Here is a 24,533-nt window from a genome sequence, read left to right as displayed (position 1 = left end):
CCACCAATTCTCTTCCAATTTACAAAAATCTTAATGAATTGTAATTAATTGCTTTACCAACACCCCCAGCCCCCCGAAAAACCCACCTATTCTTAATTGCCTAAGATGAATCTTACTTGCCAAAAACTGGAAGAGTGACTGTTTAGAAAGCACCAGTTGCTTCACTTCTACTCCCGAATGCCTATTTCCAACTACTACATGAACTTGTTTCTGCTTTGTACCTAAAGTGCAGTGTACATTCTGCACTAAGATAAAATTGATATTTTTTTTTACCATGTCTGCATCAAGTAAAACAGCGCTCTGAATTATGTATATTTGGATAGATATGCTTATTATGCATAACTCGTTTTGCTGCTGTTAGCTATGGAAAAGGGAAGCAATTACATAGTTAGTTATACATAGTCGCAATAAATTGCTCACAGCTTATTTTCAAATCCATGAAGGCTAAAGCCATACCCCACCCCATCCCACAAAGGAACTTGGTGCAGTATAGCTGCAGAAAGATGGGATACAGACTGCCTTGGTGAAAATCTAGGTCCACATAACTCGGATTTTGCTGGACTTTTTACTAGGTTGGCAAGCTCAGAATCTCAAGGGAACCTTCTGTTTGCAAATTACATTATATGGTCTCACAGAGAGAAAAGTCTGATTTGTTCTTGGCTGGGAGAGACAAGCTGTGTGGGCTGATATTTCCAGGATGTTTGCAAGGACTGGAGAGGAGTTCTGAGTGACTCATCTATTTTACTGCATAACTGCCGCAAGAGGAATAAATGACTTGCATCTCCTACCCTTGAAATGGTCGCTATCAGCACCACAATGCACAACTGGAGATGATGGCAGTTGTCAACACTGGAGCACCGTGGATAATTTTGTGCTCGACAAAAGGACTAAAAAAAATGTGAAAAACCGATTTGCTCTGTCCTAGCTCCAGCTGTTCATACCCACAATACTATGCACAATTCTTCCAGCAGTTCCTTTATGTGTCAGGAAGAAAAAGTTCCAAGAGGAAGAAGGATTCTGCTTGTAATACATTAGCACCTGGTGAGAAGAGGGTGGCTTCACAGAACCAAATGGTGACTTCTGAACTTTTTATATAGCAAGAGTAAAAAAAATGAAAAAGGACTGTATCAATAAGTGCACCTAAGAGGTATTTCCTGTCAGTGCTGAGGGAATGAAATAAACCACACCTGCCAAAATTCTACAAGTTTTACAACTGTCACAAGGCTCAAAAGCTCTTTCCTACATCCATCCTGTGGAATACAGGCAACAATCTTTTTAAGTGCTTCCAGTTGATGAGTGACCATGCATATGGGCATTGGGGTGCCCCTGGAAGTGTTCGGGAAAGGGGGCATAACGGGGCATGGGCAGGTTTACATATGTTCCACCAATGAGCGGGGAAGGGTGGTCAGGAACGCAACCCCTGCACAAAACGGTCGTCGCCTGTATACGGCAAGCAAACAGAAACATGCATGTTAATTCACAAATAATTTTTGGGCAGATGAAGATGTTGGACTTTTTGGAGCTGGCCGACCTGACTGGAAGAATCCGTGACCAGCAAGAAGAGGAGACACAAGAGGATTGGAAGAAATTCAAAGAATATTTAGCTAAATACTGTAATATAAGATAAATAGAAAATCCTTGGAAGTAACAAATAGGCCTAAGGGTAGAATAAGGATATGTGGTAGTAAACATTAAGGATTAGAAGATTAATAAAGGAGAAGAGATTACTAAATGAAAGGAGTGAATATTATTAGAAATATGAACTTGGAGAACTGTTATAAATGTGATATAATGAAATTCAGTTAGAGGGGATTTGAGGAAGTCAGCTATCAGTGTTATGAGAATTAGGTATTAGAAGGAATAATCTTTTTGTGTTTAATTTTATTGTATTGTTTTTTTCTTTGATGTGTGTTTTGTGTTTCTTTGTTATGTCATTCTGTGATAAATGTGGAAAATCAATAAAAAAATTTCACAAAGAATTTACAGCACCATCAGTAAAAACAACAGCAACATAATAAAATTATAAGATATTAAAACAATAAAGCAATCAACAACACTCAAATAACAGTAATAGATAAATACATTATTAAAACACAGTGCCATGTGAATAAGGTGTTGCCAGGAGCATCTTTACATATCTGGTTGTTAAGACAAGATTATTGGAAGAATATATGTCCCCCTGCTTATCTGCCACAGTCCTCCTTTTTTCGTACTCCCTTATGTTTGATTGGCCTCTAACCAAACATAATGGTATCAAACATACCAGCATTCACTGATGAACTGTTAACAGTGTGGGTGGATTATGTTGGGTAGGATTTTTTTTACTTGACTTTTTTCACCTTTGTTTTCCATGTTGCATATCTAAATAAAAGCCTTATAAACAAACAAACAGCCATTGTGCCATAAAAAAACACCGAAAACAGGCTGGAATAAAAAGTTTTTAGGAGGTGGATATGTAGCTTCCTAGTGAGATATTCCTAAGACTGGATCAGCAGAAAAGGTCCTGTGACAAGTAGGGCTGGGCAATATCTGGTTTTCAACATTACGATATACAGTATCACAATGTTTGAAATAAGGATGAAAATATGTAACGGCTAACAGGGTATTGTCTAGGCAACTGCTACTTCTCAGAAGCCTGAAATTTATACATTTTTAATTACCTTTTAATATTTTAAATATTGTTACAGTGGTACCTTGGTTCTCAAACGCCTTGGTTCCCAAATGCCGAAAATCCAGAAGTAAGTGTTCCGGTTTTCGTACATTTTTTGGAAGTCAAACATCTGATGCAGTTGTTGGCTATTGTTTCCGGGGCACCTGCACCAATCAGAAGCTGTGCCTTGGTTTTCAAACATTTTGGAAGTCAAGCAGACTTCCGGAATGGATTAAATTTGGTGCTTTAGTTTTTGCTATTTGTTTTGCGTTTTTGTTTTTGAGGCTTTTTCAATTAATTTGTTTTTGTGACTGTATGGAACCCAGTTCAGCTACTGATTGATTAATTGTGTGACTGCGGAAATGGATAAAAATCCCCCATCCAAACAATGATTATCATCAGTGCAGGTAAGAAAATTTTAATTTTTATCATCCACAATGTTGTTGTTTAGTCGTTTAGTCGTGTCCGACTCTTTGTGACCCTATGGAGAATGGACAACACTCTTTTATTTATTTTATAGTACAGTTGCTTTCATTTTATTGCTTTCATTTTATGGATCAACGGTCTCGTTAGATAGTAAAATTCATGTCAAATTGCTGTTTCAGGGGTTGTTTGTAAAAGTCTGGAATGGATTAATCCGTTTTGCATTACTTTCTACGGGAAAGTAAGCCTTGGTTTTGGAGTGCTTTGGCTTTGGACCGGAACTTCTGGAACGGATTAAGTTTGAGAACCAAGGTACCACTGTGTACCACTGTTATTTTATAGAACAGAGCAACAAGGGGCGGCAGGAATCATGAGAGAAGTGATGACCACCTTCACAGTTTTCCCCACATCGTGCTTTTTTACACAGCACACACAAACATCGTGATTCACAGTATGTTGCCAAGTCAATGGAAGTGGATATAGGCTGTAGGATTAGAAGTAGAAGATAGTGTTTTATTTGTAAGTGAAATGTGAAGATTTTTAAGTGTGATTTAAAAAAAGAAAAAAATGGTTAGAAATTATGATATATGTAAACTGCTAAAGATGAGGTAAAATGAAAATCAGATAGGGGGGACTTGGGGAAGCCCATCTAACAATGTTTAGAAAAAATAAGGATAAGACAAGAATCTGTTTGTATTGTTTGTTTTTCTGTCTGTGTTGTTTATTTGTGTTATAAAATGAATAAAAAAATTTTTTTGGGGAAAAAGTATATTGCCAAGTCAGTATTATGAAACGGTTATCATGATGTTGACTACAAACCAGTTTGGGACGATATATCGATCAGCCCTAGTACCAAGCCATGTCCCTGGTACTCGCTAACTTCATAGCTCTCACTGCTGGACTAGAGAGCAGGGTCTCTGATGCTGATCTTAAGGCTCTCTCTCCCTCTCTCTCTCTCTCTCTCTCTCTCTCACACACACACACACACAGTGTGTACTTGGTGGTCCTTTAGATAGTGTGGTCCCAAACCATTTGTGGCTTTAAAAGTTAAAACCAGGCTCTTAAATTGGTTACCTATCTGTTTCCAGGCACAGTGTAATAAATCATTCCAGGCATGGAACGGTGTATTATGTCTGGAGGACAAAACTCTTAAAAGTGTTCTTGCTGCTGAATTCTGCACCTACTGATGCTTCAGGGCTGTCTTTCAGGGCAGCCCCACATAGAGAACATTAACAGTAATCAAACACGGCGCAGACTAATTCTCAAGCAGAAACTCCTGCATGTAACAGAATATTTTTCTTCTTTCACTAATCAATAGAGAAAAAGCCATTCCATTCAATGATTGCAATCCTGCCACTTCCTTTTAAGGATTCACAAATGAAGGATAATTGACTGGGTGCGGGGACATTCCTCAACTGCAACAGCCTACAGTTTGTGGCAATAGCCTACTGTTGAGACAGCCAGGTATATTTTCCTGAAATCTTCTATAAAGGGTTGCATTGACTGTGCCTGTTGAGAGAGACTCATCTGGACTCTGCAAATGCACTCCCAGCAACAGCCAATGCATGAGATGGAGTTTCAAATTTATTAAGTGACAGCCTAAAAGCTTCAGAAAATTGACACCTGGGAGGAGGGAAGGAAGCAGAGCTCGTTAGCTTTTGTTTATCACCCTGAAAAAAAGTATGAAGAAATGTGAAAAGCCTTTTGTCTGTACATTTTTCACTCATAAACACAAAACCTGGTATTGCCACAATACATAAAGAAGCAGAGTTCTAGAAGCCTCTCGCTTTCTTTCTTTATTCCTTCCTCCCACCTCTTTCTGAATAAATGAAGGTCACAATTTGAGTAGAGAAGATATTTTTCAGTGCATCTGGTCTCTGGTATTGATCTTACAATTGGACTTTATTAAACGTGCCACTTTCCAAACTGACCTAGATTGTAACACGTACCTGCTATGATGACTGAATCCGTTCTGGCAGGACCGAATTTCAGTGTCATTTCATGCTTGAGTTTATGAACAGCCAGGTGGTCCTCATTTGTAAACCTCTAAAATGAAAAATGGCAGGGAGGAGGGGAGAGGAAAGAGAGAACAATAAGTGCACAAACACACTTAATATTATAACTGTACATTCTGCACCAGGATTTGGGGTGGGGTGGGACTGCCCCAGGACAGCGGCTATAATATAATCACTACAAAGTGTAAAGCAAAAACAGAACAGGCCAGACTGTGGGAGAAGTGCTGCATGAACACATTTTCTCTAAATGGAAGGGGGAAAGCCATTACACGTTGAGCTCCTGGCTAATAGAGAGAAATGGGTTTAATAATCAAAATTTAAAAAGGGAAGAAAAAAGGCAACAGTGTGTAGTTACTGCACTAGACTAGGAAACATGAAATATCCTCTCTGCAGTGCTCTGCAAAATGTGCCACTTTATTATTGACTAATGGAGAGGGAAATTATTTACTATTGGCAATGGAGGGGTAGGAGTAGGATCAGTTAATGGCCTGAATTCTGCCAAACAGAGCTGGCATCTACAAGGCGATTTGGTCCTCAGTTTATGAAACATGACTGAGCTAGGCTGGCTCAAGATCAGTGGCCAATGGCTACAAATACAGAAATGCAAGAGCTCAATCATCACTCCCAATGAACAAAGGCCGTTACATCTCGTGTGCCAAAATATGCTATGTTCCACCTGCAATATTATTATAGGAAGGAACAAAGTACAGCTGGTCCTGGTCTCTGGGACTCTACTGGTAATACTGGATTTCCCACACGAGAGCTCAAGGTGAAGACAGCCAACCATGATCAATCTTATAAAAGGCAGGTGATAAAATAAAATTGGGCAATATTTGCATGTCACCAAAACACCCATAAAGACCTTTTGCAATATTGATGGAAGTGAACAAATAAAAGCTACTACATTTTCAGAAAGAAATAGTTTTAAACATTTTTTTTTAATTCCATACTATAGTAAACACAAATGAACCAAAATAGTTTTCTTCAAATGGGAAGTGTGCTCTTTACTCTAAATGTCATATTAAACTTAGACCAAACTCCGAACTGAACACCAAACTGAATATATCAAGGCTTCATTTATCAGAATTATTACTACTTCATTTCCCCCACTGAACAACAATTTGCTCCAGTGAATTGCCTGCCAATACTGACTGGCCTCTCCAAAACAGAACCAAATCCTTTTAAAGCAGACAGTGCTTTATACGACAGCGAAGACATGACCATGACCATGATCAAAAATCAGTTCTAGAAAAATGTGGTATAGCTGCAAAAGATGCACACTCCTGAGCATTTTTACCCCCCCCCCCAATTGACTGAGTGGGTCTTCTCCAAGTACAGTGGTACTTCAGGTTAAGTACTTAATTCGTTCCGGAGGTCCGTACTTAAACTGAAAATGCACTTAATCTGAGGCATCACTTTAGCTAATGGGGCCTCCTGCTGCTGCCGGAGCACAATTTCTATTCTCATCCTGAAGCAAAGTTCTTAACCTGAAGCACTATTTCTGGACAAAAAAAATTTTTTTTCCTTCCAGTAGCACCTTAAAGACCAACTAAGTTAGTTCTTGGTATGAGCTTTCGTGCGCATGCACACTTCTTCAGATACTATTTCTGGGTTAGTGGAGTCTGTAACCTGAAGCGTATGTAACCTGAAGCATATGTAACCTGAGGTACCACTGTATGACTTAGTTGGAGATCACCCATAGGCAGCTGGGCCACCTCAGCCTTCCAGCTTTATAAGACTAATATTTTCTACTACTCTTTGGAACTGACCCTGCAGGTATGGATCAGAACCACCATAAAACAGTGCCCCCAACACTCCTCCTGCAAAGCCAGTCTAATCAAAATAATAACCCCCCCCCCCGCTATTAGACGACTTATTGTGCCATCAGGAGCAAAAATTAAGTTGAAGGTATGTCCCATTCCATGTGCCGGACCAATGACAACTTGAGACAGCCCCACAGTTATCATGCAGGCCATGAAGTTCTGAGTCAACTCACAAGCAGCCACAGTGTGAATGTGGAGGTCACCAAACAAGATAGTCCTTGGCTCCTACAACATCACATTTGAGACCACCTCGGCCAGAAATCAGGGAGACTGCCTCTCTGGCCCAAAAGCAGATACGGGTTCTCCAATTTAGCTACAAAGAGATGTGGTTCCTTGGTGATGGTCACAGAAGACTGATGGACCATGTCGACTTTCTCTACCCCTCTGGTCTGCCATAGTGTTGCACTGAGTACCTGGGTGAGCAGAGCTGGGTGAAATCAAGCCCGCCTTCCTCAACCACCCAGGTCTTGGTGATACATGCCAGATTGGCTTCCTCTTCCATGATTACATCATGAATGAGTGAGGTGATATTTTTTCCACGCTATGCATCTAATGAATGTTGTTGCAAACTATACTTTCCAGATCACTCCTTTGCCTTTTATGACTTCAACTCAATACTTCAAAAAGCACTAAGAATTTTGAAAGTAGTTAGGATGAGCAAAAGCAGCGTGAAAGCAATTTATTCTCTCTGGAAGGTATGGAATGAAGGTAGCAAGTAAACCATTTACCAGCAAATCTGCCACTATTTCAAAAGCAGCTTAAAAAACAAAACATTCAAGGAAGAAAATAAAATTAAAACCCACATCTACAACTCCTATTTCTTTGACACCACAATCTGGTACGGAACTAGCGGATGGAGTTTTTACTTTGGCAGAATGGCAAGCAGTGGCAGCAGGACCATAAAACACTGTAATAGGGAGTCAAAACTCATTTATTTGCCACCATTGAAGGATTTGTGGCATCAAGTTTTTTTTCCCTTCAAGTGCTGTAACACTGTGCCATATTTCAGTAGGGATTGGTAATCAAAGCACTGTCACTGCCATATAATCATGGCATTTGAAGAAGTAATCCATGTTGCTCAGTACAGCTCTGTTATGGAGACTGTGGCTTCTACTCTGATCTTCAGCTACGTTTTGTTTAATCTTAGAAATTCTCTTCATGCCCTTATGTCCCAGAATACAGAAACCACAGACTGTACAGAAGTTCTGATGCAGAGGAGATGTCTATGGAGATGTGTGTGCAGTAGGACTCTGGCTGAGTGATCCAACACAGACCCAGAAGCTGGTCTGAGGTCCACTCAGAGTAAAATGCTCTGCAAGCCACCCAGGGGGAGAAGATGCTCTTTTGAAGCCCAGAATTCAGATTATTCAAAATGAGGATGAACCAGGATTTACGGGGTCCATAAAGTCATGAACTGCCTACAGCCCCTTGGTCTACCCTAAGCTCCCAACAGAAAAGGCAGTGGGATAGGTGGAGGCCATCTGGCCAAGTAGGAATGTCAGCCTCCAAGACAAGATGCTGCCCCTTAAATTATACCTAACTGAGAAGGGCATGCAGAACTGCTTCACTATTTTGGCATGCAGTTGAGCTCAGACTGTTGTTGAAACGGTTTCCATTGCTCCTGGGATTTACATTGGGAGCTGGCTCAGGTCCTGTCCTGTCTGACCCAGCCTTAGCTACCTGGAATTCGGATACCTGTTATCAGACTCATGGAACAGATCCAACTGCTACCAGCCTTGCCAGGACAAGATACACAAGTTCTAAAACACATTTGTTTGCAAGCTTACAAAGGATTTTAATTGCTCTGCAATGTTTATCGTGTGCATACTGAAACAGATTCTGCTGCTTTCTAATGAATGCCAAAACCTGGAGACTAACCATGGCACTTCAGTCCTAAACCATGCCTCTCCACACAGAAGGGAAAGCGATGGAACGTGAGATGAAAGGATAACAGCCTGAACCACAGTACTAGCATTTTAATCTCTTCCCCCGACTGACAAGTTCAGACTCTGGAAGGACTCCCTTCAGACACTTAAAAAGAAGTGGAGAATGGCTCTGGGAGCTGTAGGCATGTGGTCTTCTCTTCCACACCAGAAAGACCGATTTCAAATATTTAGAGAGAGAAAACGATAACATGCTAACTGCACCTGTTATAAGGATAATGGGGGATTCATTCAGTCCTGTGCTTTGTGAACACAGAGTCCATTTGAAACCTGTTTTAATAACCCCCAAAACCCATACATACTCCTCGAAAGAGAACATTTGATCAGAGGCACAGATGATGATGATTTACAGTATATATACCCCACCCTTTTACAGAAAAGGTTCTCAGAGCACCATACAAAAACAAGTACTAAAACAGTCCCTGTCCTCAGGCTCACAAGATATGATACACAAGGGAAAAGGAATGGGATGGAGTTGGGAAAAATAAGCTCACGTTATTAAAAGTTAACAATTCTTAAAGTTACATATGCAAACCGGAATAACTGTTTTGGGCACTGCATACACAACAGAACACACAAACACATATCACAGCATATTCTACTGAATACACAGAATCACATAATTGGAAGGGATCATGAGGGTCATCTAGTCCAACCCCCTGCAATGCAGGAATCTTGCACCCAACATGGGGCTCGAACCCTAACCCTGAGATTAAGTGCCTCATGCTCTATCAGCTGAGCTATCCTTAATCTACAGAATGCTTCTTTCAAGCCTAATTTGTATGTTTATGTATACAGTGGTACCTTGGGTTACAGATGATTCATGTTACAGACGCTTCAGGTTACAGACTCTGCTAACCCAGAAATAGTACCTCGGGTTAAGAACATTGCTTCAGGATGAGAACAGAAATTGTGCCGTGGCGGCATGAGGCCCCATTAGCTAAAGTGGTGCTTCAGGTTAAGACAGTTTCAGGTTAAGAACGGACCTCCAGAAAGAATTAAGTTCTTAACCCAAGGTACCCCTGTACACTCTGTAGCTGCCAAGGAAAGCCTTTGCAAGCACATGTTTCCCTGTAAGTGCCTGTTGGGAGACTCTTAAGACAGTATAGATCCCAGGAACAGCACTCACATCCTGGGTCAGGAGCTAATAGGTTGACCTGAGGATCATTGTGAAAAGCTGGGGAAGGCAATGAGAAGAGAAAGAAGGAACAGAAGCAGGGTGGCCTGAATTTTCAACTGCAAGTGTTTGGAATAATACAACTGCCAAATATCATTTCTGCAACAACACGTTTTATAAATGTACATTAATATGTTTTGCAACTAGTTTTTGTGTTCCTGCTCTTCAAAAAAAGAGAGGACTAATAATAGCTTTTTTGGGTATCAGGAAGAAAAGAGAGTATGGCCATATTCAGAAAAGGAAGATTTTATCTCAGCTTGTTTTATGTAATTGTCTTGTAAGTTGGGCTGTAATGTTTTTCTCAGCTAGTATTCACATTAAAACAGTAAAATCACTCATAAAGTCACTCAAATCAACATAATCATAACATTAAGCTAATTTCATATCAGCAGCAATGAACAAAACAGTTTCATCCACTTTACACCTCAGCTTAATTTCCTCCAGAAAAAATGGATGAAGAAATCAGTATTAAGGTGGCACTGAAACTCCACCCCAGCCATTGGCCATGCTGCCTAGGCCTGATGGTGGTTGAACAACATTGTGGAGGGCCACAGTTTGCCCATTCTAGAGGGTCAATCTGCTCTGTCCGTTTGTTGGCTTACTGTTGCTGACTTGTATCTGTTGTCAGTGAGATCACGCTAAAAGCTGTAATGCAAAGGAACTTCAGCATAATGCCAGCACCGATCATAATCATGTTATCCTGCTTTTATAAAATCTCATAGAAAGCAACAGGTCATAAAATGACTGGCTTATCTGCCCTGCAAAGTACCTTCAGGGTATATTGCCAGGAAGCTTGCAGAACAAATCCTGGCAGGCTGCTACAAACCTGGAGGCGAGAACGTGGGTTGAAACAAAAGCAAATTTGTGCTGTCTCAACCTTTGGGAAAGGGTTGACTATCTTGGAATTCAACTGATGTTTTGCGTGTCATAGATTTTAACAAAGTTACAAAGCTTTGTCCTTAATTATCCCAAAGCCCCTGTTGTGGCTCCTTCTTCTTTGGTCCATGGGTAATGTATAATAGCAGCACAAGACAACTGAAGCCCAGCCAATTTGCATTATGTGAACAGCGGGCTCATGAAATATTTCTACAATATTTTTAAAAGGATTTAGAACTCAGCCACAAATTAAACAAATCTACCTGAAACATAGGTGTGGCCAGGGCTCCACAAACCCAGTCCTCCAAGTTATCAAGCAGCTGACAAAAAGCTAAGAAAGGAGTCTCAACTTGCTGATCAGAAGAGACTCCTGCTGTGGCTTACTTTCTTGAAATCCCAGGGCAATTTTTGACCTTCTTCAAATCCCTGCACAAATGAGAAAATATTCTGCCTCTCTACCAAGCCATCTGATATGCTATGACAGGGCTGCAGTTGGATAGGGTTCCAGTTTCTTATGAATTTGCAAAAAAAAAAGTTCAACAACTTTTCTGTCCGGATTTTCACTGTTTGAAATATGGCAACCCTACGCTGTGAGGACTCTGTATGGAGGGAGAGGGCTGAAAGCAACCTCAAATAATGGGTAGAAAGTCAAGCAATGTTTGTGAACCTCTGGGTGAAGTGTTGCTAAGGACGGAAGGCCGTTTTCAAGGTAAAGGGACCCCTGACCATTAGGTCCAGTCGTGACCGACTCTGGGGTTGCGGCGTTCATCTCGCTTTATTGGCCGAGGGAGCCGGCGTACAGCTTCCGGGTCATGTGGCCAGCATGACTAAGCTGCTTCTGGCGAACCAGAGCAGCACACGGAAACGCCGTTTACCTTCCTGCCAGAGCGGTACCTATTTATCTACTTGCACTTTGACATGCTTTTGAACTGCTAGGTTGGCAGGAGCAGGGACCGAGAAACGGGAGCTCACCCCGTCGCAGGGATTCAAACTGCCAACCTTCTGATCGGCAAGTCCTAGGCTCTGTGGTTTAACCCACAGCACCACCTGCGTCCCTGGCCTTATCACTAACCTATTACAACGTGTTGTTTAAGTGGTTAATGCATTGTGCTTGAAAAAGTATTGAGCAGCTGCCACAGCAACAGGGGCACCAAACCATAGTGGGTACATTTTAATTAAAACACCTATTTCCATTTAACAAGCTTGCTAGATGGTGAGCACCCAAGAATACTTAATGAACAATCTTGGTTGGAAAAAGACTGGGCTGTGGCAATACACTGAAACAACTTTCTTTTGTTCCTTTGCAAACCCACCATATCCATCTTGCAACAGGATGTCTGTATCAAAAAATAAAAAATAAAAATGAGGGTATAAAACACACAGTGCCTTTTAGAAATTTCAGATGAACATTACTGAAAAAGTGAATTACTTTTCCTTCAATTTTACTGGCAGCTTGCTGAAATCAAGAAACCCACAACGAGACGTGTTCCTTTGGGAAACAGAGTGCTCAGTGCATTTATGTGCACTACAGCCCCAGAAAGTTGCCTCATGCTTAAATTCTAAAATGTTATTTTTGGCTCTGACAGTTCCAGGGACCCATGTGGATATATGCCTTTTACTTGAAAAAAATGTGCTTACATCCTGAAGTATGATTAATCCATGTTCTTTTGTTTTCATAAACTATATCAGAAATACAAGCTACATTCCTGGGCAACACTTATTTATATTACGAGCGAGCCAAGTCGTGCGTGCTTCGGCAGCACATATACATTATGAGCAAGCCTAATTTCACTATCTGAAAATGTATGCCCGTTGCTTAACCCTGAGCCAGGAATAACAAAATTAAAAATAGCGAGTTTTTGCTCCCCCCCTCTTTAAGCTGCAAGTTGGAAAAATACACTCAATGCATGCCTGCCATACGCCTCCTCTCTCACATGAGCTAGGTTTAAAATGCTTGACTCAATGTTTAAGTTTCATTGTTTGAGCTACAGGAATCCTCTTTAAGTCACCCAGTAGAAAAGACCATCGTGTTTATCGCATAGTAATGGCTTCACATGAAAAGCTTTAACAATAATGAAAAGCTTTAATAATATTAGCAGTGTTCCTGAACAAGCCAACTTTGGCTCGGTTATTCTGAGTCACTTGGATTTTCTTTTTTTGCACTTCTCTATGAAAACCTATGTATAAAGCAGAAAGCAGCACTTCATTGTTGTGGAGTAGGACTGTCTTATTAAAGACCGGGAGCAAAGTGTACGTATATAGCACAAACAGGTTACATTGGACAGATGCATCATATTCTGCAATAATCCCTGATATGCAATTATGCACACAGTAGTCCCATGCCAAACAGAATCTGTGGACCTCATAGGCACAAAAAGATAATGCACTGGAGCTTTCCTTCCATTTATGTGCTCCCACCCAACAGCAAATGAATGGGTTACATATAGCTGTGCTCTAAAACCAAGCAGTCAGAGCAGGGGTGTCAAACTCAAATTCATTGGGGGCCGCATCAGCAGTTTGGTCACCCTCAAAGGGCCGGTTGTATCTGTAGGACTATGTGTCCACTCTTTATTATCATAAATTATTGTCACTGCATTCAATTACATCACAGGATGGCATGCGCTCAATATAAAAACAAGTGGAGGTTTCCTGAATGCATGTAAAGTGGAGGTTTCCTGTGTAGAACGGCCGGCGCCGCTAGAGGGCAGACGTTCTCTGGCTTGTAGGCTGCCGTGCATGCGCTGAAGAGGCGGCTTTCTTGTGTCAAAAAAAAAAAAGCGAGAATAAAAGGTGAAGGCTGGCGGCCGACAGCGGCTACACGGGCCACATGACAAGGTCTGACGGGCCGGATTCGGCCCGCGGGCCTTGTGTTTGACACCCGTGAGTTAGAGGATACTTCCTCTATCCTCCACACTCTCCTCTCCCTGCCACAAAGACACAGGCCGTTCAGATTGACAGAAGTACTAGTTTTGCTTGCTTGGAGAAGAGAGCAGCAAAACCTATACGAGCGCCGCTTCAGGATGGGTGCCTGAAACAAGAATCCTGACCCTTCTCTTCAGCTGCCCACTTAATACTGAAGATGTAAGCCATGACTTCATTTTCAACAGAAATACATCTGAAAATGCGGTGTTTTGAATGAGACAAAAACGTTACCCAGTGGAAGTGACTAATGGTGACTAACACTTTTGCAAACACAGCTGAGCCATAGAATTCTCACATAACCCCAAACAAGCCAACTGTATCAGAGCATTTATAAACCTGCTTGCATCCTATCATCTGAGTTCTGCACTCAAAAATAAAGATTCTGTCGGCCTATTACGAAAGCACATTGCAAACCTATTTAACAGATGCCAAACTGAGGTATGACAGAGGCAGCTTCACATTTTCACAATCATATCTACTACCAAAGATTCGCCCCTCTCCAATATTCTTGAATGGATATAATCATTAGGTTTTAATCTCCTGCCTATTCTTACATCATAGGAGCGCTTATGAAAGCAGGAAGTAGCACATGTTTCATAACTATATATCAATGACGCCCTTGCACAGACCAATGTAACCCACCCAATCTCCTCAGCTGCCATGTTAGACGACAGGTTGACATGCACAAGTATTTAGTTTCTGAAATTCATAAACTATGACGCCATCCAAAATTGTCCTACATAGAAACTTAAAACCTATTACATTAAAACATTAAACCCAAATACAATACAATACAAGCATGGAGTGACTACCAAACTATGGTTAGAGGTAATAAAACACAGAAATCAAGAACTAGGCAATCTTTCTGCTGCAACATTCCCTCTCTACATGTTTTCGGCACAAGTTAAGAAAATAAGCCTTTCTTTCTTTTTTTAAAGTAGTTAAAAACTACTTTATGCTTTTATGACTCAGAACCTGGGAAGTGGAGTCATGGTCAGGAGGCCAAAAATAGCATTACTTCTTGAGCTTGAGAGTGGATTTTTATTTATTTATTTTTACAAGACACTGTGATTAGAATGTTGGTCTTTCATTTGAAAGATCTGAACTCCCCATGTTGTCACCTTGTGTAAATCAGAAGTACCAGGGCCAAAATGATGTGGGAGCAGTCGTGTTTGTTAGTCACCCACTTTTCAGGTTTAAGGTGGACTGAGGAGTTTTATAACCCCCAAAGAAGCATGTGGATGAAATGGGTTGAATTAGCATATCTCAAAATTCTGTTTTCCCACAGCTGTACCACCTTTTTTATATTTTATCGTTTCTGCAAATTTCTCTCTTACCCTATAACCACTCCTTAACTGTAAGGATTTATATTATTCACCATTTTGAAGTACCATATTTTTTTACCAGTAGGAAAGCCAAAACAACACATGATGCTAACTGAACAAACTGTTTACAGGATTAAAAGTAAGTGTGCATAGGATTATAGTCTTGCACAACAAAAAAGCACAAAATACACAATCAAAATAAAAACAAAAACAACCCAATAACCCTCACCCATAATTAGCAATTATGTTCAATGTCCATCTAATTATTTATGATTTTTTTTTAAAAAAAACATTTCTACAATCAAATCCAGATGGTCACCAAACAATTTCCTACCACTTTATTGATTCTGCCAAATGTGCTAAGATTCTTATAATAATCCTCACTCAGCAGAAAATTTGGCCTGTATCAATTGATTAATCTCAGGCATTTCCTTTTTTTGAGGATTTATTCATATCATGTGGTGTTCCTAGCATTTTGTATGGAGTATAGTATTAACTAGAAGTTTTAATTAATGAATACCTCATAATATTTGGTTCAGAACCTATCTAATCATAGAAAATTATTTGATTTTATCTGCATCTGCTTTATTTTATCTCTTGAAAAATTATGAGACTTTAAAAAAATACAATATGATCTTCAATTAAATTTAGGAATGTCTGTATTGGCAAAGAACTCATTGAAGCCTTTGTCCTGTGGATGCCTCAAACTACACATAAATTTATAAAATGCAATAAATTCTGCTAATCTCTCTTAACATTGTTGTTTGGTTATTGAGGGATAATTTTCTTCCTTTTATCTCCTTTTATCTCTCTCAAAACACTTTTAAGGCTTTTGCAGCTTATTATCTACTACATTTTTTTTTACTTCCTCCAGCTTCATTATCTCGATTATTTTTATTATGTTGTTCTAATCCTCTGACCTTTCAAATTAAACTCATCTTGTTTTTGTTTCTCAGTTTATTTACATAGGAAGACTCGCTTATAGCAACACCGCTTACATAAACCTTACTGGCATCCCTGGTCATTAAAGATGGTATACCAGTAGTGTTAATACTAAAATCTTGTAATAACTGCAGTAATCTACTAAACTGAAATTTATCGCCACATTTCTCTTCTTTGTAACTCTAAAATGTAGGTCAACCACCTTTGAAATAAAAAGAGTCCATAGACCTTGCTAGTACAGAACATTTTTACTGATTTGTCTGCCTAAATATACTTACGTTAAGCATTTGGGACACATCCGTTGTTTGAAGAAAGAACAAACAAACCAAACATTTATTTACAAAAGCTGCATTGCTTGGTTTCTGCAGGCCATTTTAAGTTGTCACTGGCAACCAGTGGAGTGGTTGTTTATAGACTGAAAAAGCAGGTTATATCCAATGAAACCATACTTTTAGAGCAAAGATTTCCACCTCAACTGGCTGATCGCCGAAGAATTGATGCTTTTGAGTTATGGTGCTGGAGGAGACTCTTGAGAGTCCCATGGACTGCAAGAAGATCAAACCTCTCCATTCGGAAGGAAATCAGCCCGGAGTGCTCACTGGAAGGACAGATCGTGAAGCTGAGGCTCCAATACTTTGGCCACCTCATGAGCAGAGAAGACTCCCTGGAAAAGACCCTGATGTTGGGAAAGATGGAGGGCACAAGGAGAAGGGGACGACAGAGAACGAGATGGTTGGATAGTGTTCGCGAAGCTACCAGCATGAGTTTGACCAAACTGCGGGAGGCAGTGGAAGACAGGAGTGCCTGGCGTGCTCTGGTCCATGGGGTCACGAAGAATCGGACACGACTAAACGATTAAACAACAAAAATGGGACTTCCCCACCCTCACTTGCCCCACCCCATCTGCTCTGGAGGGGTAAGCAGGAAGGGGAGAGAGTAGAGAGGAAGTCCTATGTATATGCAAGTATACCTGTTATAAGGTGCCCACTGATCTCTCTTTTGTACCTTCAAATTATCTATGTACAGCTGGTATGATACTTGTTATGGAAAAATCTAGGTGTGAGGCTGCTCAGTCATCCAGCTCGTCGGGCAGAGCCCGTGGGTCCCTGCAGAATAAAGGAAGGAGTCCAGCCACCACCAGGAGCAAATAGTTGTAGATCAGTTTATTGCGCAACAGGTTCAAAGAGAAATTTTTGAACCCCGAGGATGGGGTGACAAAGACTTTTAAAACTTTCCCACCATATCCCAGAATACAGTTTGTACAGTGGTGCCCCGCAAGACGAATGCCTCGCAAGACGGAAAACCTGCTAGACGAAAGGGTTTTCCGTTTTGGAGGTGCTTCGCAAAACGAATTTCCTATGGGCTTGCTTCGCAAGACGAAAATGTCTTGCGAGTTCCTGCGGGGTTTTTTCCCTCCCCCCCCCCTTTTTCCCAAGCCGCTAAGCCGCTTATCAGCTGATCCGCTAAGCTGCTAAGCCGCTAATAGCGCTAATCCGCTAATGGGCTTGCTTCGCAAGACGAAAAAACCGCAAGACGAAGAGACTCGCGGAATGGATTCTTTTCGTTTTGCGAGGCACCACTGTACAGCATCATTGCTACATCACTGACATGTCACAAAAGGGGAGGGGTTAACCTTGGCAAACATGTCCGGACAAGTCCTTGGTACAAGATTAGCATAAGCAGACATGGCAGGGCAAGACTCAGGTATAAGATTAGCACAGACAAATATGTCTTAAGTACCCACTACCCAGGGACACGGGTGGGGCTGTGGGTTAAACCACAGAGCCTAGGACTTGCTGATCAGAAGGTCAGCGGTTCGAATCCCCGCGACGGGGTGAGCTCCCATTGCTCTGTCCCTGCTCCTGCCAACCTAGCAGTTCGAAAGCACGTCAAAGTGCAAATAGAGAAATAGGTACCACTCCGGCAGGAAGGTAAACGGCATTTCCATGCACTGCTCTGGTTCGCCAGAAGTGGCTTAGTCATGCTGGCCACATGACCCGGAAGCTGTACGCCGGCTCCCTTGGCCAATAAAACGAGATGAGTGCCGCAACCCCAGAGTCAGTCACAACTGGACCTAATAGTCAGGGGTCCCTTTACCTTTACCTTTTTACCCACCACCCAAAAGTACCATAAAACTTCCTTTGCATGTCTGCAGCCTGAGGCAAGTCAGGTGATGAGATTTGGCTTCCCTTGGCTAAAAATGAGCCCAGCAATTGTCACCTCTGGGCACTTCCTGGAGTCCTTTTTCAAAGGGAAAATAGCTTTGGAATGGAGGAAACTGGCAAAGGAGTTGATTTTATATAATTTTTAAAGCTAGGTAGCTTCCCTGAGCTGTCAAGTTGAAAGGATACATTCAGGCATAATATTTGTAACATTTAACTTTAAAGATGTGTCCCGTCCCCCCGTAATTTTTGTAACAATACCGTAGATAAGCAGGTTCAAGCAGCAAAGTGCAGCATGCAGTTTTTGTTGCAAAATTAGACATGCACTTTATACGCAGGGAAGATGTGGGAAGATGCAAACATGCCTCCGCTCAAGTCATATCTAGTTTAGCCACAATGTGAAGAGTCTCTTACAGCACATAAAGAGAAGGAACAGTACCAAGCTGACCAGCCACATGCAGACCCAGACTGCAATTCATGAGACTGCCTGCATTAAATTACAAGGGATAGCCAACCCGGTGCCCTCCAGGTGCTGGTGGACTCTCATCACTCCTCACAATTGGCCACAGAGGGTGAATCTGATAGGAGTTGTAGATCGAAACATATAAAGGGCACCACTTTGACCATCCCGGAACAGTTTGTGTGTGTTGGGGGCAGTGGGGGAAGAAGACATGCAGAAAGGTATTTTATATTCACTAAAAGAAAACAAGACTGGATTCTGGCCCTCTTGCAAAATCCGACTGTTTCTTACATGAACCACAAATTGCAAAGGCTTCACAGTTCCTGAATTCCCGACTCAGTGATCCTTCTCAAGCAAGCTTCATGTTTATAGACAACTGGATGTTAAAGTGAAAAAAATGATAAGTCAAAAACAGCTCAGTCTTTTGCAAGATGCCCAGGATTATTAAATCAATTAATTTGTCTACAGCTCTGAGCACGTGTGCAGAGTGAGGCTATATGGGTCTCTTAAAATATCTCTGGCATCCAGCCTGGCCTTGTCAATTAAACGCAAGCAAGAAAAGTTTTGCCAGCAGGTGCTAACACGAGCAGTTAGGACTGGTGCAAACCATTCTGATATTCGGATTTCTCTGGCAAACGCTGTACGTAAGTCGCACACACCTTCCTTATGCAAGACCTTGAATAATGGACAACAATGGAAGTGTGTGCGATATCTGTACACAGACACTCGTGGTAGAAGTGCACATATTATGCCTGCAGAAGATTACCTTTAGCTGCAAGGTCGTAGCAGGCTAGCCATAACTAGTGGTAGGCATTCTGTGGCTGTGTTTCAGGCAACACAGTGAGCTAAAAATCATACTGTGAACAAGTTTACAAGATTCGTCTCTCTCAACAAATTGTGAACAAAAGGCCAAGAACAAATCTTGGCTTCCTAACAAACCACAAGCACTGAGATTCTATGATAAGCCAAAGCTTGTGCCAGGGTAGGATTGCAACGGGGGTGATTTGGGAGCATGCAGTGGTATGCTGCTAGTTCACAGTAGATGGTTTATGGCTCACCATGTCTTCTGAATGGCAGTGTGGGGGCAGGTGGATGAACCATCATCAACTGCTCCACCTTCCAGGGCTGACAAACTCAATTGTTCCTGTAACCATGCAAGCTTAGTGCACACAATTTCTTGTGCGTGTGACCTGGCAAAGTCAAAATTTGATTACATTCCCCATCAGAAGCCCTGATAAGTAAGTAACTGCTTTTCAAAAATGTTATGTGGCAGGGAAAATTAAATAAATGAGGTCACAGATGATGAATCTGAACACTTTTCTCACCCGTAAGTAGTCAACTCTTTCACATCAAGGCTATGCAACGGAGACGATAGCATGCCACGACAAGATTTATTTTCAGAGTTCTGGATCACTTGGTTAAGCTGCAAGTGCTCAGCCTGCCTGCTTACGACTGACAAATCATTGTTAAAGTTACTTATACTTCATGGACTCTGGTTAACCGAAGAGCAGCTTATGGCTTCTACACACATCACAGCACTTGAACATTCCTCTACTAGGAGATAGTTTCTGCAATTATGTCTATGCTGCTTGTACATCTACCTTTGGATATATTTTACTAGGGAGAAATGGCATAGATTAAAAAATAAACCCAGTGCACCAACAATCCATCATTCTTCGATACAAATATCTCTACCCTGTGATTCACAAATGTAAATCCAATGTTGTCTGCAGAATATAAGGCATTTTAAATATTTGCATTCAATTAACATTCCTCATTAAAAGTTAATCTAAAGCTATTTTTATACTGTCGGGAGTTAGGGAATACATAGTCAATTTAAGTATTTTACTTGCTTCATTAGTGAAAATTTTATTGAGTAACCATTGTACATTTGCAAACCTTGTTACCTTTAGCTTTTAGTTATTGCTAAAGGTTACCCTACAGGTAAGTGTGCACTGGATTGCAGCCTTCATAGTCAACAATGTCACTTAAAACTTCCCAAAGATGGTACTGTGGTAGCAAGGGTAAAATTAACAGAAGCAAAGAAAGGAGATAAAATGACAACCTTTTATGCAGAGAGGAACATTCAGCAACTTTGTTAGGTTAACTTGCAGTCCTTAATAACCTGAAAAAGTAAAACTTAATTCAACACTCCGCCCTACCCTCCCAAAGAAATACACATTTCAAAACCCAAGGATTTCTGTACCCTGGATTGAATGAGAAACACGAGTTGACATACTTCAATTTGCTTAGTTTCTCTGCAAACTCAGCATTTGCTTCTTATTCATAAAGTAAAGTAGCTTTTCAAAATAATGGCTTCTACACTAATTGAGGACAAATTTTGGAAGTCCCACCACCCCATGAGCCAGGCCTTAGGTAGAAGACTTGCACTGTTATGTTCTTGAGCAAGAACAATTATTAACTTCTTTGGTCGGTATGGCGCCTACTGCACTGTTGGCACTTAATATTTTAAGTAGCAGCAGCAAAGATGATGATGCCCACATTTAACAACCGCTGTAGAATTCCTGGAAGTCAGGCAGTGATGAAATATCGGTATGTGGAAATGCGCCCAAAGCGTTCTTCAAGCTCACCATCTCTCTGCTTAACAAAGGTATCTACAGAAAACGTAAAAGTTACAACTTGCAGGACGACTTTCCATTTCAACCACAATGACCACAACTTACTACTAACCATCTGCAAGTGGGTTATGCAACCCTGTCAACTTTTCACAACAAAAAGGTTGATGATTGCTTCACTACAAATCCAGACAAGACTAAGTGAGTGCTTAACTACTTCCTCGTTCTCCTCCTAAATTCTTACATTTTGTAATGCTCATGATTCACAACAGGAGGAGGGGGAGCAGAGAGAGATTTCAGCTGGAAGAGAATTAAGTTTGGCAAGTCCATTAGCAAACTCCCAGTACACCCATCCTAACTGCACACTGAGTGTGTTGATAAAGTCCACTCCAGAAAGTCTTCCCATGCTCATTGCTTCATAATTCCCAAATGCAATTCTGCGCCTGGTGCTTCTCTAATTTGCAGTTCTAATTGCTTTTTGAAACTAGTCCTGAGCAGTAGCCAAGGCTTTTAAGGATTTTACTTTCCAGATGCAGCCTCTTAATAAAAAGGCAGAGTAGTGACAAGACCAGTATTGATAGTCACAATGCGAATGAGCTTTGTGGAAGCTTTTCTCCATGTCATTTTGCCAATGCACCTATATTTTGATCTTGAAGTAACCTCTTTCCTTTCCACGCTTCTGCAGCTGTCCAAAGCTGAAACGTACCATCTGATGTGGCAAATGAATTATGGGGATAAAAAAAAAAAGTCAGGATGTAGAAAGGGCTCGGAACACAAACAGGCTATTCATCTGTTTCAAATGGGAATAATAAAATAGGCTAAAGACAAAAAAACCCCCTCTATTTGTAGAAAGAGATAAATTCCTTTAAGTTTTATGCTGCTTGAAGTTTTATGGACATTAAAATGGATGCCAATCCTTTAAAAATACAAAATTGGTGCAATAATCTTAGCTTGGTCTTTGTTTTTCTAAAATATTGACAAAATGTGAAATAAGCAGCTCATTGTAGAGAGCTCATTGGTGACCAAGGAGATTTCCTCTGGATTAAAAATGACCAATGCTCTGAAGCACTCATTTCAGGTAACAGAAACTTCCATAATTCAAAAGGTACCTCTGTATCTCCGAAACCATGAAATATCTAACGGATTGGCTAGTAAGGCTGCAATCCTATACACAATCACCTGGATGTAAGTCCCACTGAACTCAGTAGACCTTAATTCTGTGCAGGCATGCATAAATAGTTGCCCTGTTAACCAATATCTAGGATGCGAGACGAAGAAGGGCCCATAGGCATGGGTTTATGGCAGCTTCACAGTGGTCTCATGAAGAAAGTCAGATACTTTAAGGAAAACTGTCTAGCTGTCATCAGGCTTAAGTAAACTACTTCAAGATGGTTTAGCAGATGAACCATTGTGGTAACCAGTGACCCACTGTGGTCTCAATCTGTGATAAAGGGAACAAGTAAGTTTATGGGCAGGGCTTCTTTTCCTTTGTGCAATACCCTGGATCAGGCCTTGTAACAAAAAGCAGATTTCTTTAAAAAGGCAATGCTTTGGTGACATTACTATGAACAAAAGCAAGCAGAGATATATATTTACTAGCAATGCAATGGCTATTAGTACAGTGGCACCTTGGTTTACAACCATAATCCGTTCTGGAGGTCCATTTGTAAACCAAAACAGGTTGTAACCCAAGGCGCGCTTTTGCCAATGGGGCCTCCAAAAATATTTTGTTCGTAATCCAAAAAAATGGGTTGTAATGCAAAAAAAGGTTGCTAACCGGGACATGCACTTCCAGGTTTGACATGTTTGTAATCCAAAATGTATGCAAACCAAGACCTATGCAAACCAAGGTACCACTGTATTTCGAATTATTATGCCACGGAACTATTTCCAATACAAGTAGGACCTGCAGCCCGCTAGGAGTGCTTTTGTTCAGGGCTCCAATCAAGTTCTGATTCCTTTAAAGCAGGAATGGGGAACTTGCGGCCTTCCAGATGCTGGACTCCAAATGTCAGCCAGCATAGCCAACGGCCAATAGCCAAGGGTGATGGATATTATGGTCCCAGATGGAAGGTCACAGGAGTCTCAGCCCAGCATTAAACTTTTTTCAAGTGTGGAAACTCTGGGAGGTCATTGTTAGGGTTGGGAGATACCTGGTTTCCAACATCACAATATATCACCAGCTAAACATCACAATATATTACAATGTCTGAAATAAGGATGGAATTATGTAGAGGTGAATGCTCCTTGTCAATCAATTTTGGGTGAAAATTACCTGCCTTTAATTCACAAATGTGTGTACTTCGGCATTCTCTTAGTATGCTTATCATGGGGAGAAGGCTTCCCCAACAGATCTTAAGAAGAAACACCCAAGTGTTAGCAAGTGAACTAAGCATTTCTGAACAACCACAGACATCCAAGCCTCTGGAAATATGGCAGTCTTAAAAAGCACCAACTTATTTACATGCCTTGCCCTAGCTCCACATCACACAGTGGTTTTATTTAACAAGGTTTTACTACAGCGGGTTAAATTATAGCTCTGTTTTGCTGGGCTTTCAGAGTCCCCTATACCCTATTCCTTTCGCACAAACAATTCTTAATTTGTAAATGTTTACTCTCAAGGGAATCTTAGAACCATGATTTTTTATAAAACACATGCTGCTTTTTTTTGCCAGACTATAAAAATTATTCCAGAGAAACAGCTGGGAGCTCTAAAACACAGTGGCTTGGTTTGTCAGCATGTATCATTAAGACTGTATTAGAGGCAAACAAGATGCCACATTTCTCAAGAGATTAACCTTCAAGCAGTCCTCGGGGGTTCCCTTCAGAACAGCAAGATCTATGAAATCCCACTTGCCCGATTTTCTACATGTCCCTGCCAGACTCCCAATATTTTGTTTACTGTTAGAACGTGTGCCCTCACTTGCTTAGCCACCAGCTTCCAGAACAGGCAAGAGAGTTGTTTCAAGTCAGTGACTCCCCTGTGGTTCTGGTCAGGGGTGCCAACTTGAATAAAATATTGAAGGGGGGGGGAGTAAGCCCTGCCCTGCACAATTGATCACATGACATGGTGCACAGACACAATTTGAATGGCAATGCCCATCAATGGGGGTGGGGGGAGGACCCCTGAAATATTTTATTGTGGGGGCCGAAGACCCCTCGGCCCCTAGGAGTTGCCTCCTGTGTTTCTGGTGCACATGTGGGGCTCACAATGTGCAAACATGAGCTCTGCATTGGGG

General features: G+C 41.2%; 1 protein-coding gene across 1 annotated transcript in view; it reads right to left on the bottom strand.

The window, feature by feature from the left end:
* LOC310755899 (cyclic AMP-dependent transcription factor ATF-7) overlaps nt 1–24,533 on the bottom strand; it is a 115,842-nt gene that overhangs the window by 39,282 nt on the left and 52,027 nt on the right. Inside the window, exon 3 of the mRNA XM_083599316.1 lies at nt 5,023–5,119. Coding sequence (XP_083455442.1) covers nt 5,023–5,119 — 97 coding nt within the window. The remainder of the gene's footprint in view (nt 1–5,022; nt 5,120–24,533) is intronic.

Source organism: Podarcis filfolensis (genome assembly GCF_964270895.1).
Source record: "Podarcis filfolensis genome assembly, chromosome: 2".
Classification (NCBI taxonomy): Eukaryota; Metazoa; Chordata; class Lepidosauria; order Squamata; family Lacertidae; genus Podarcis; species Podarcis filfolensis.
This window is presented reverse-complemented; position numbering and strand designations above follow the sequence as displayed.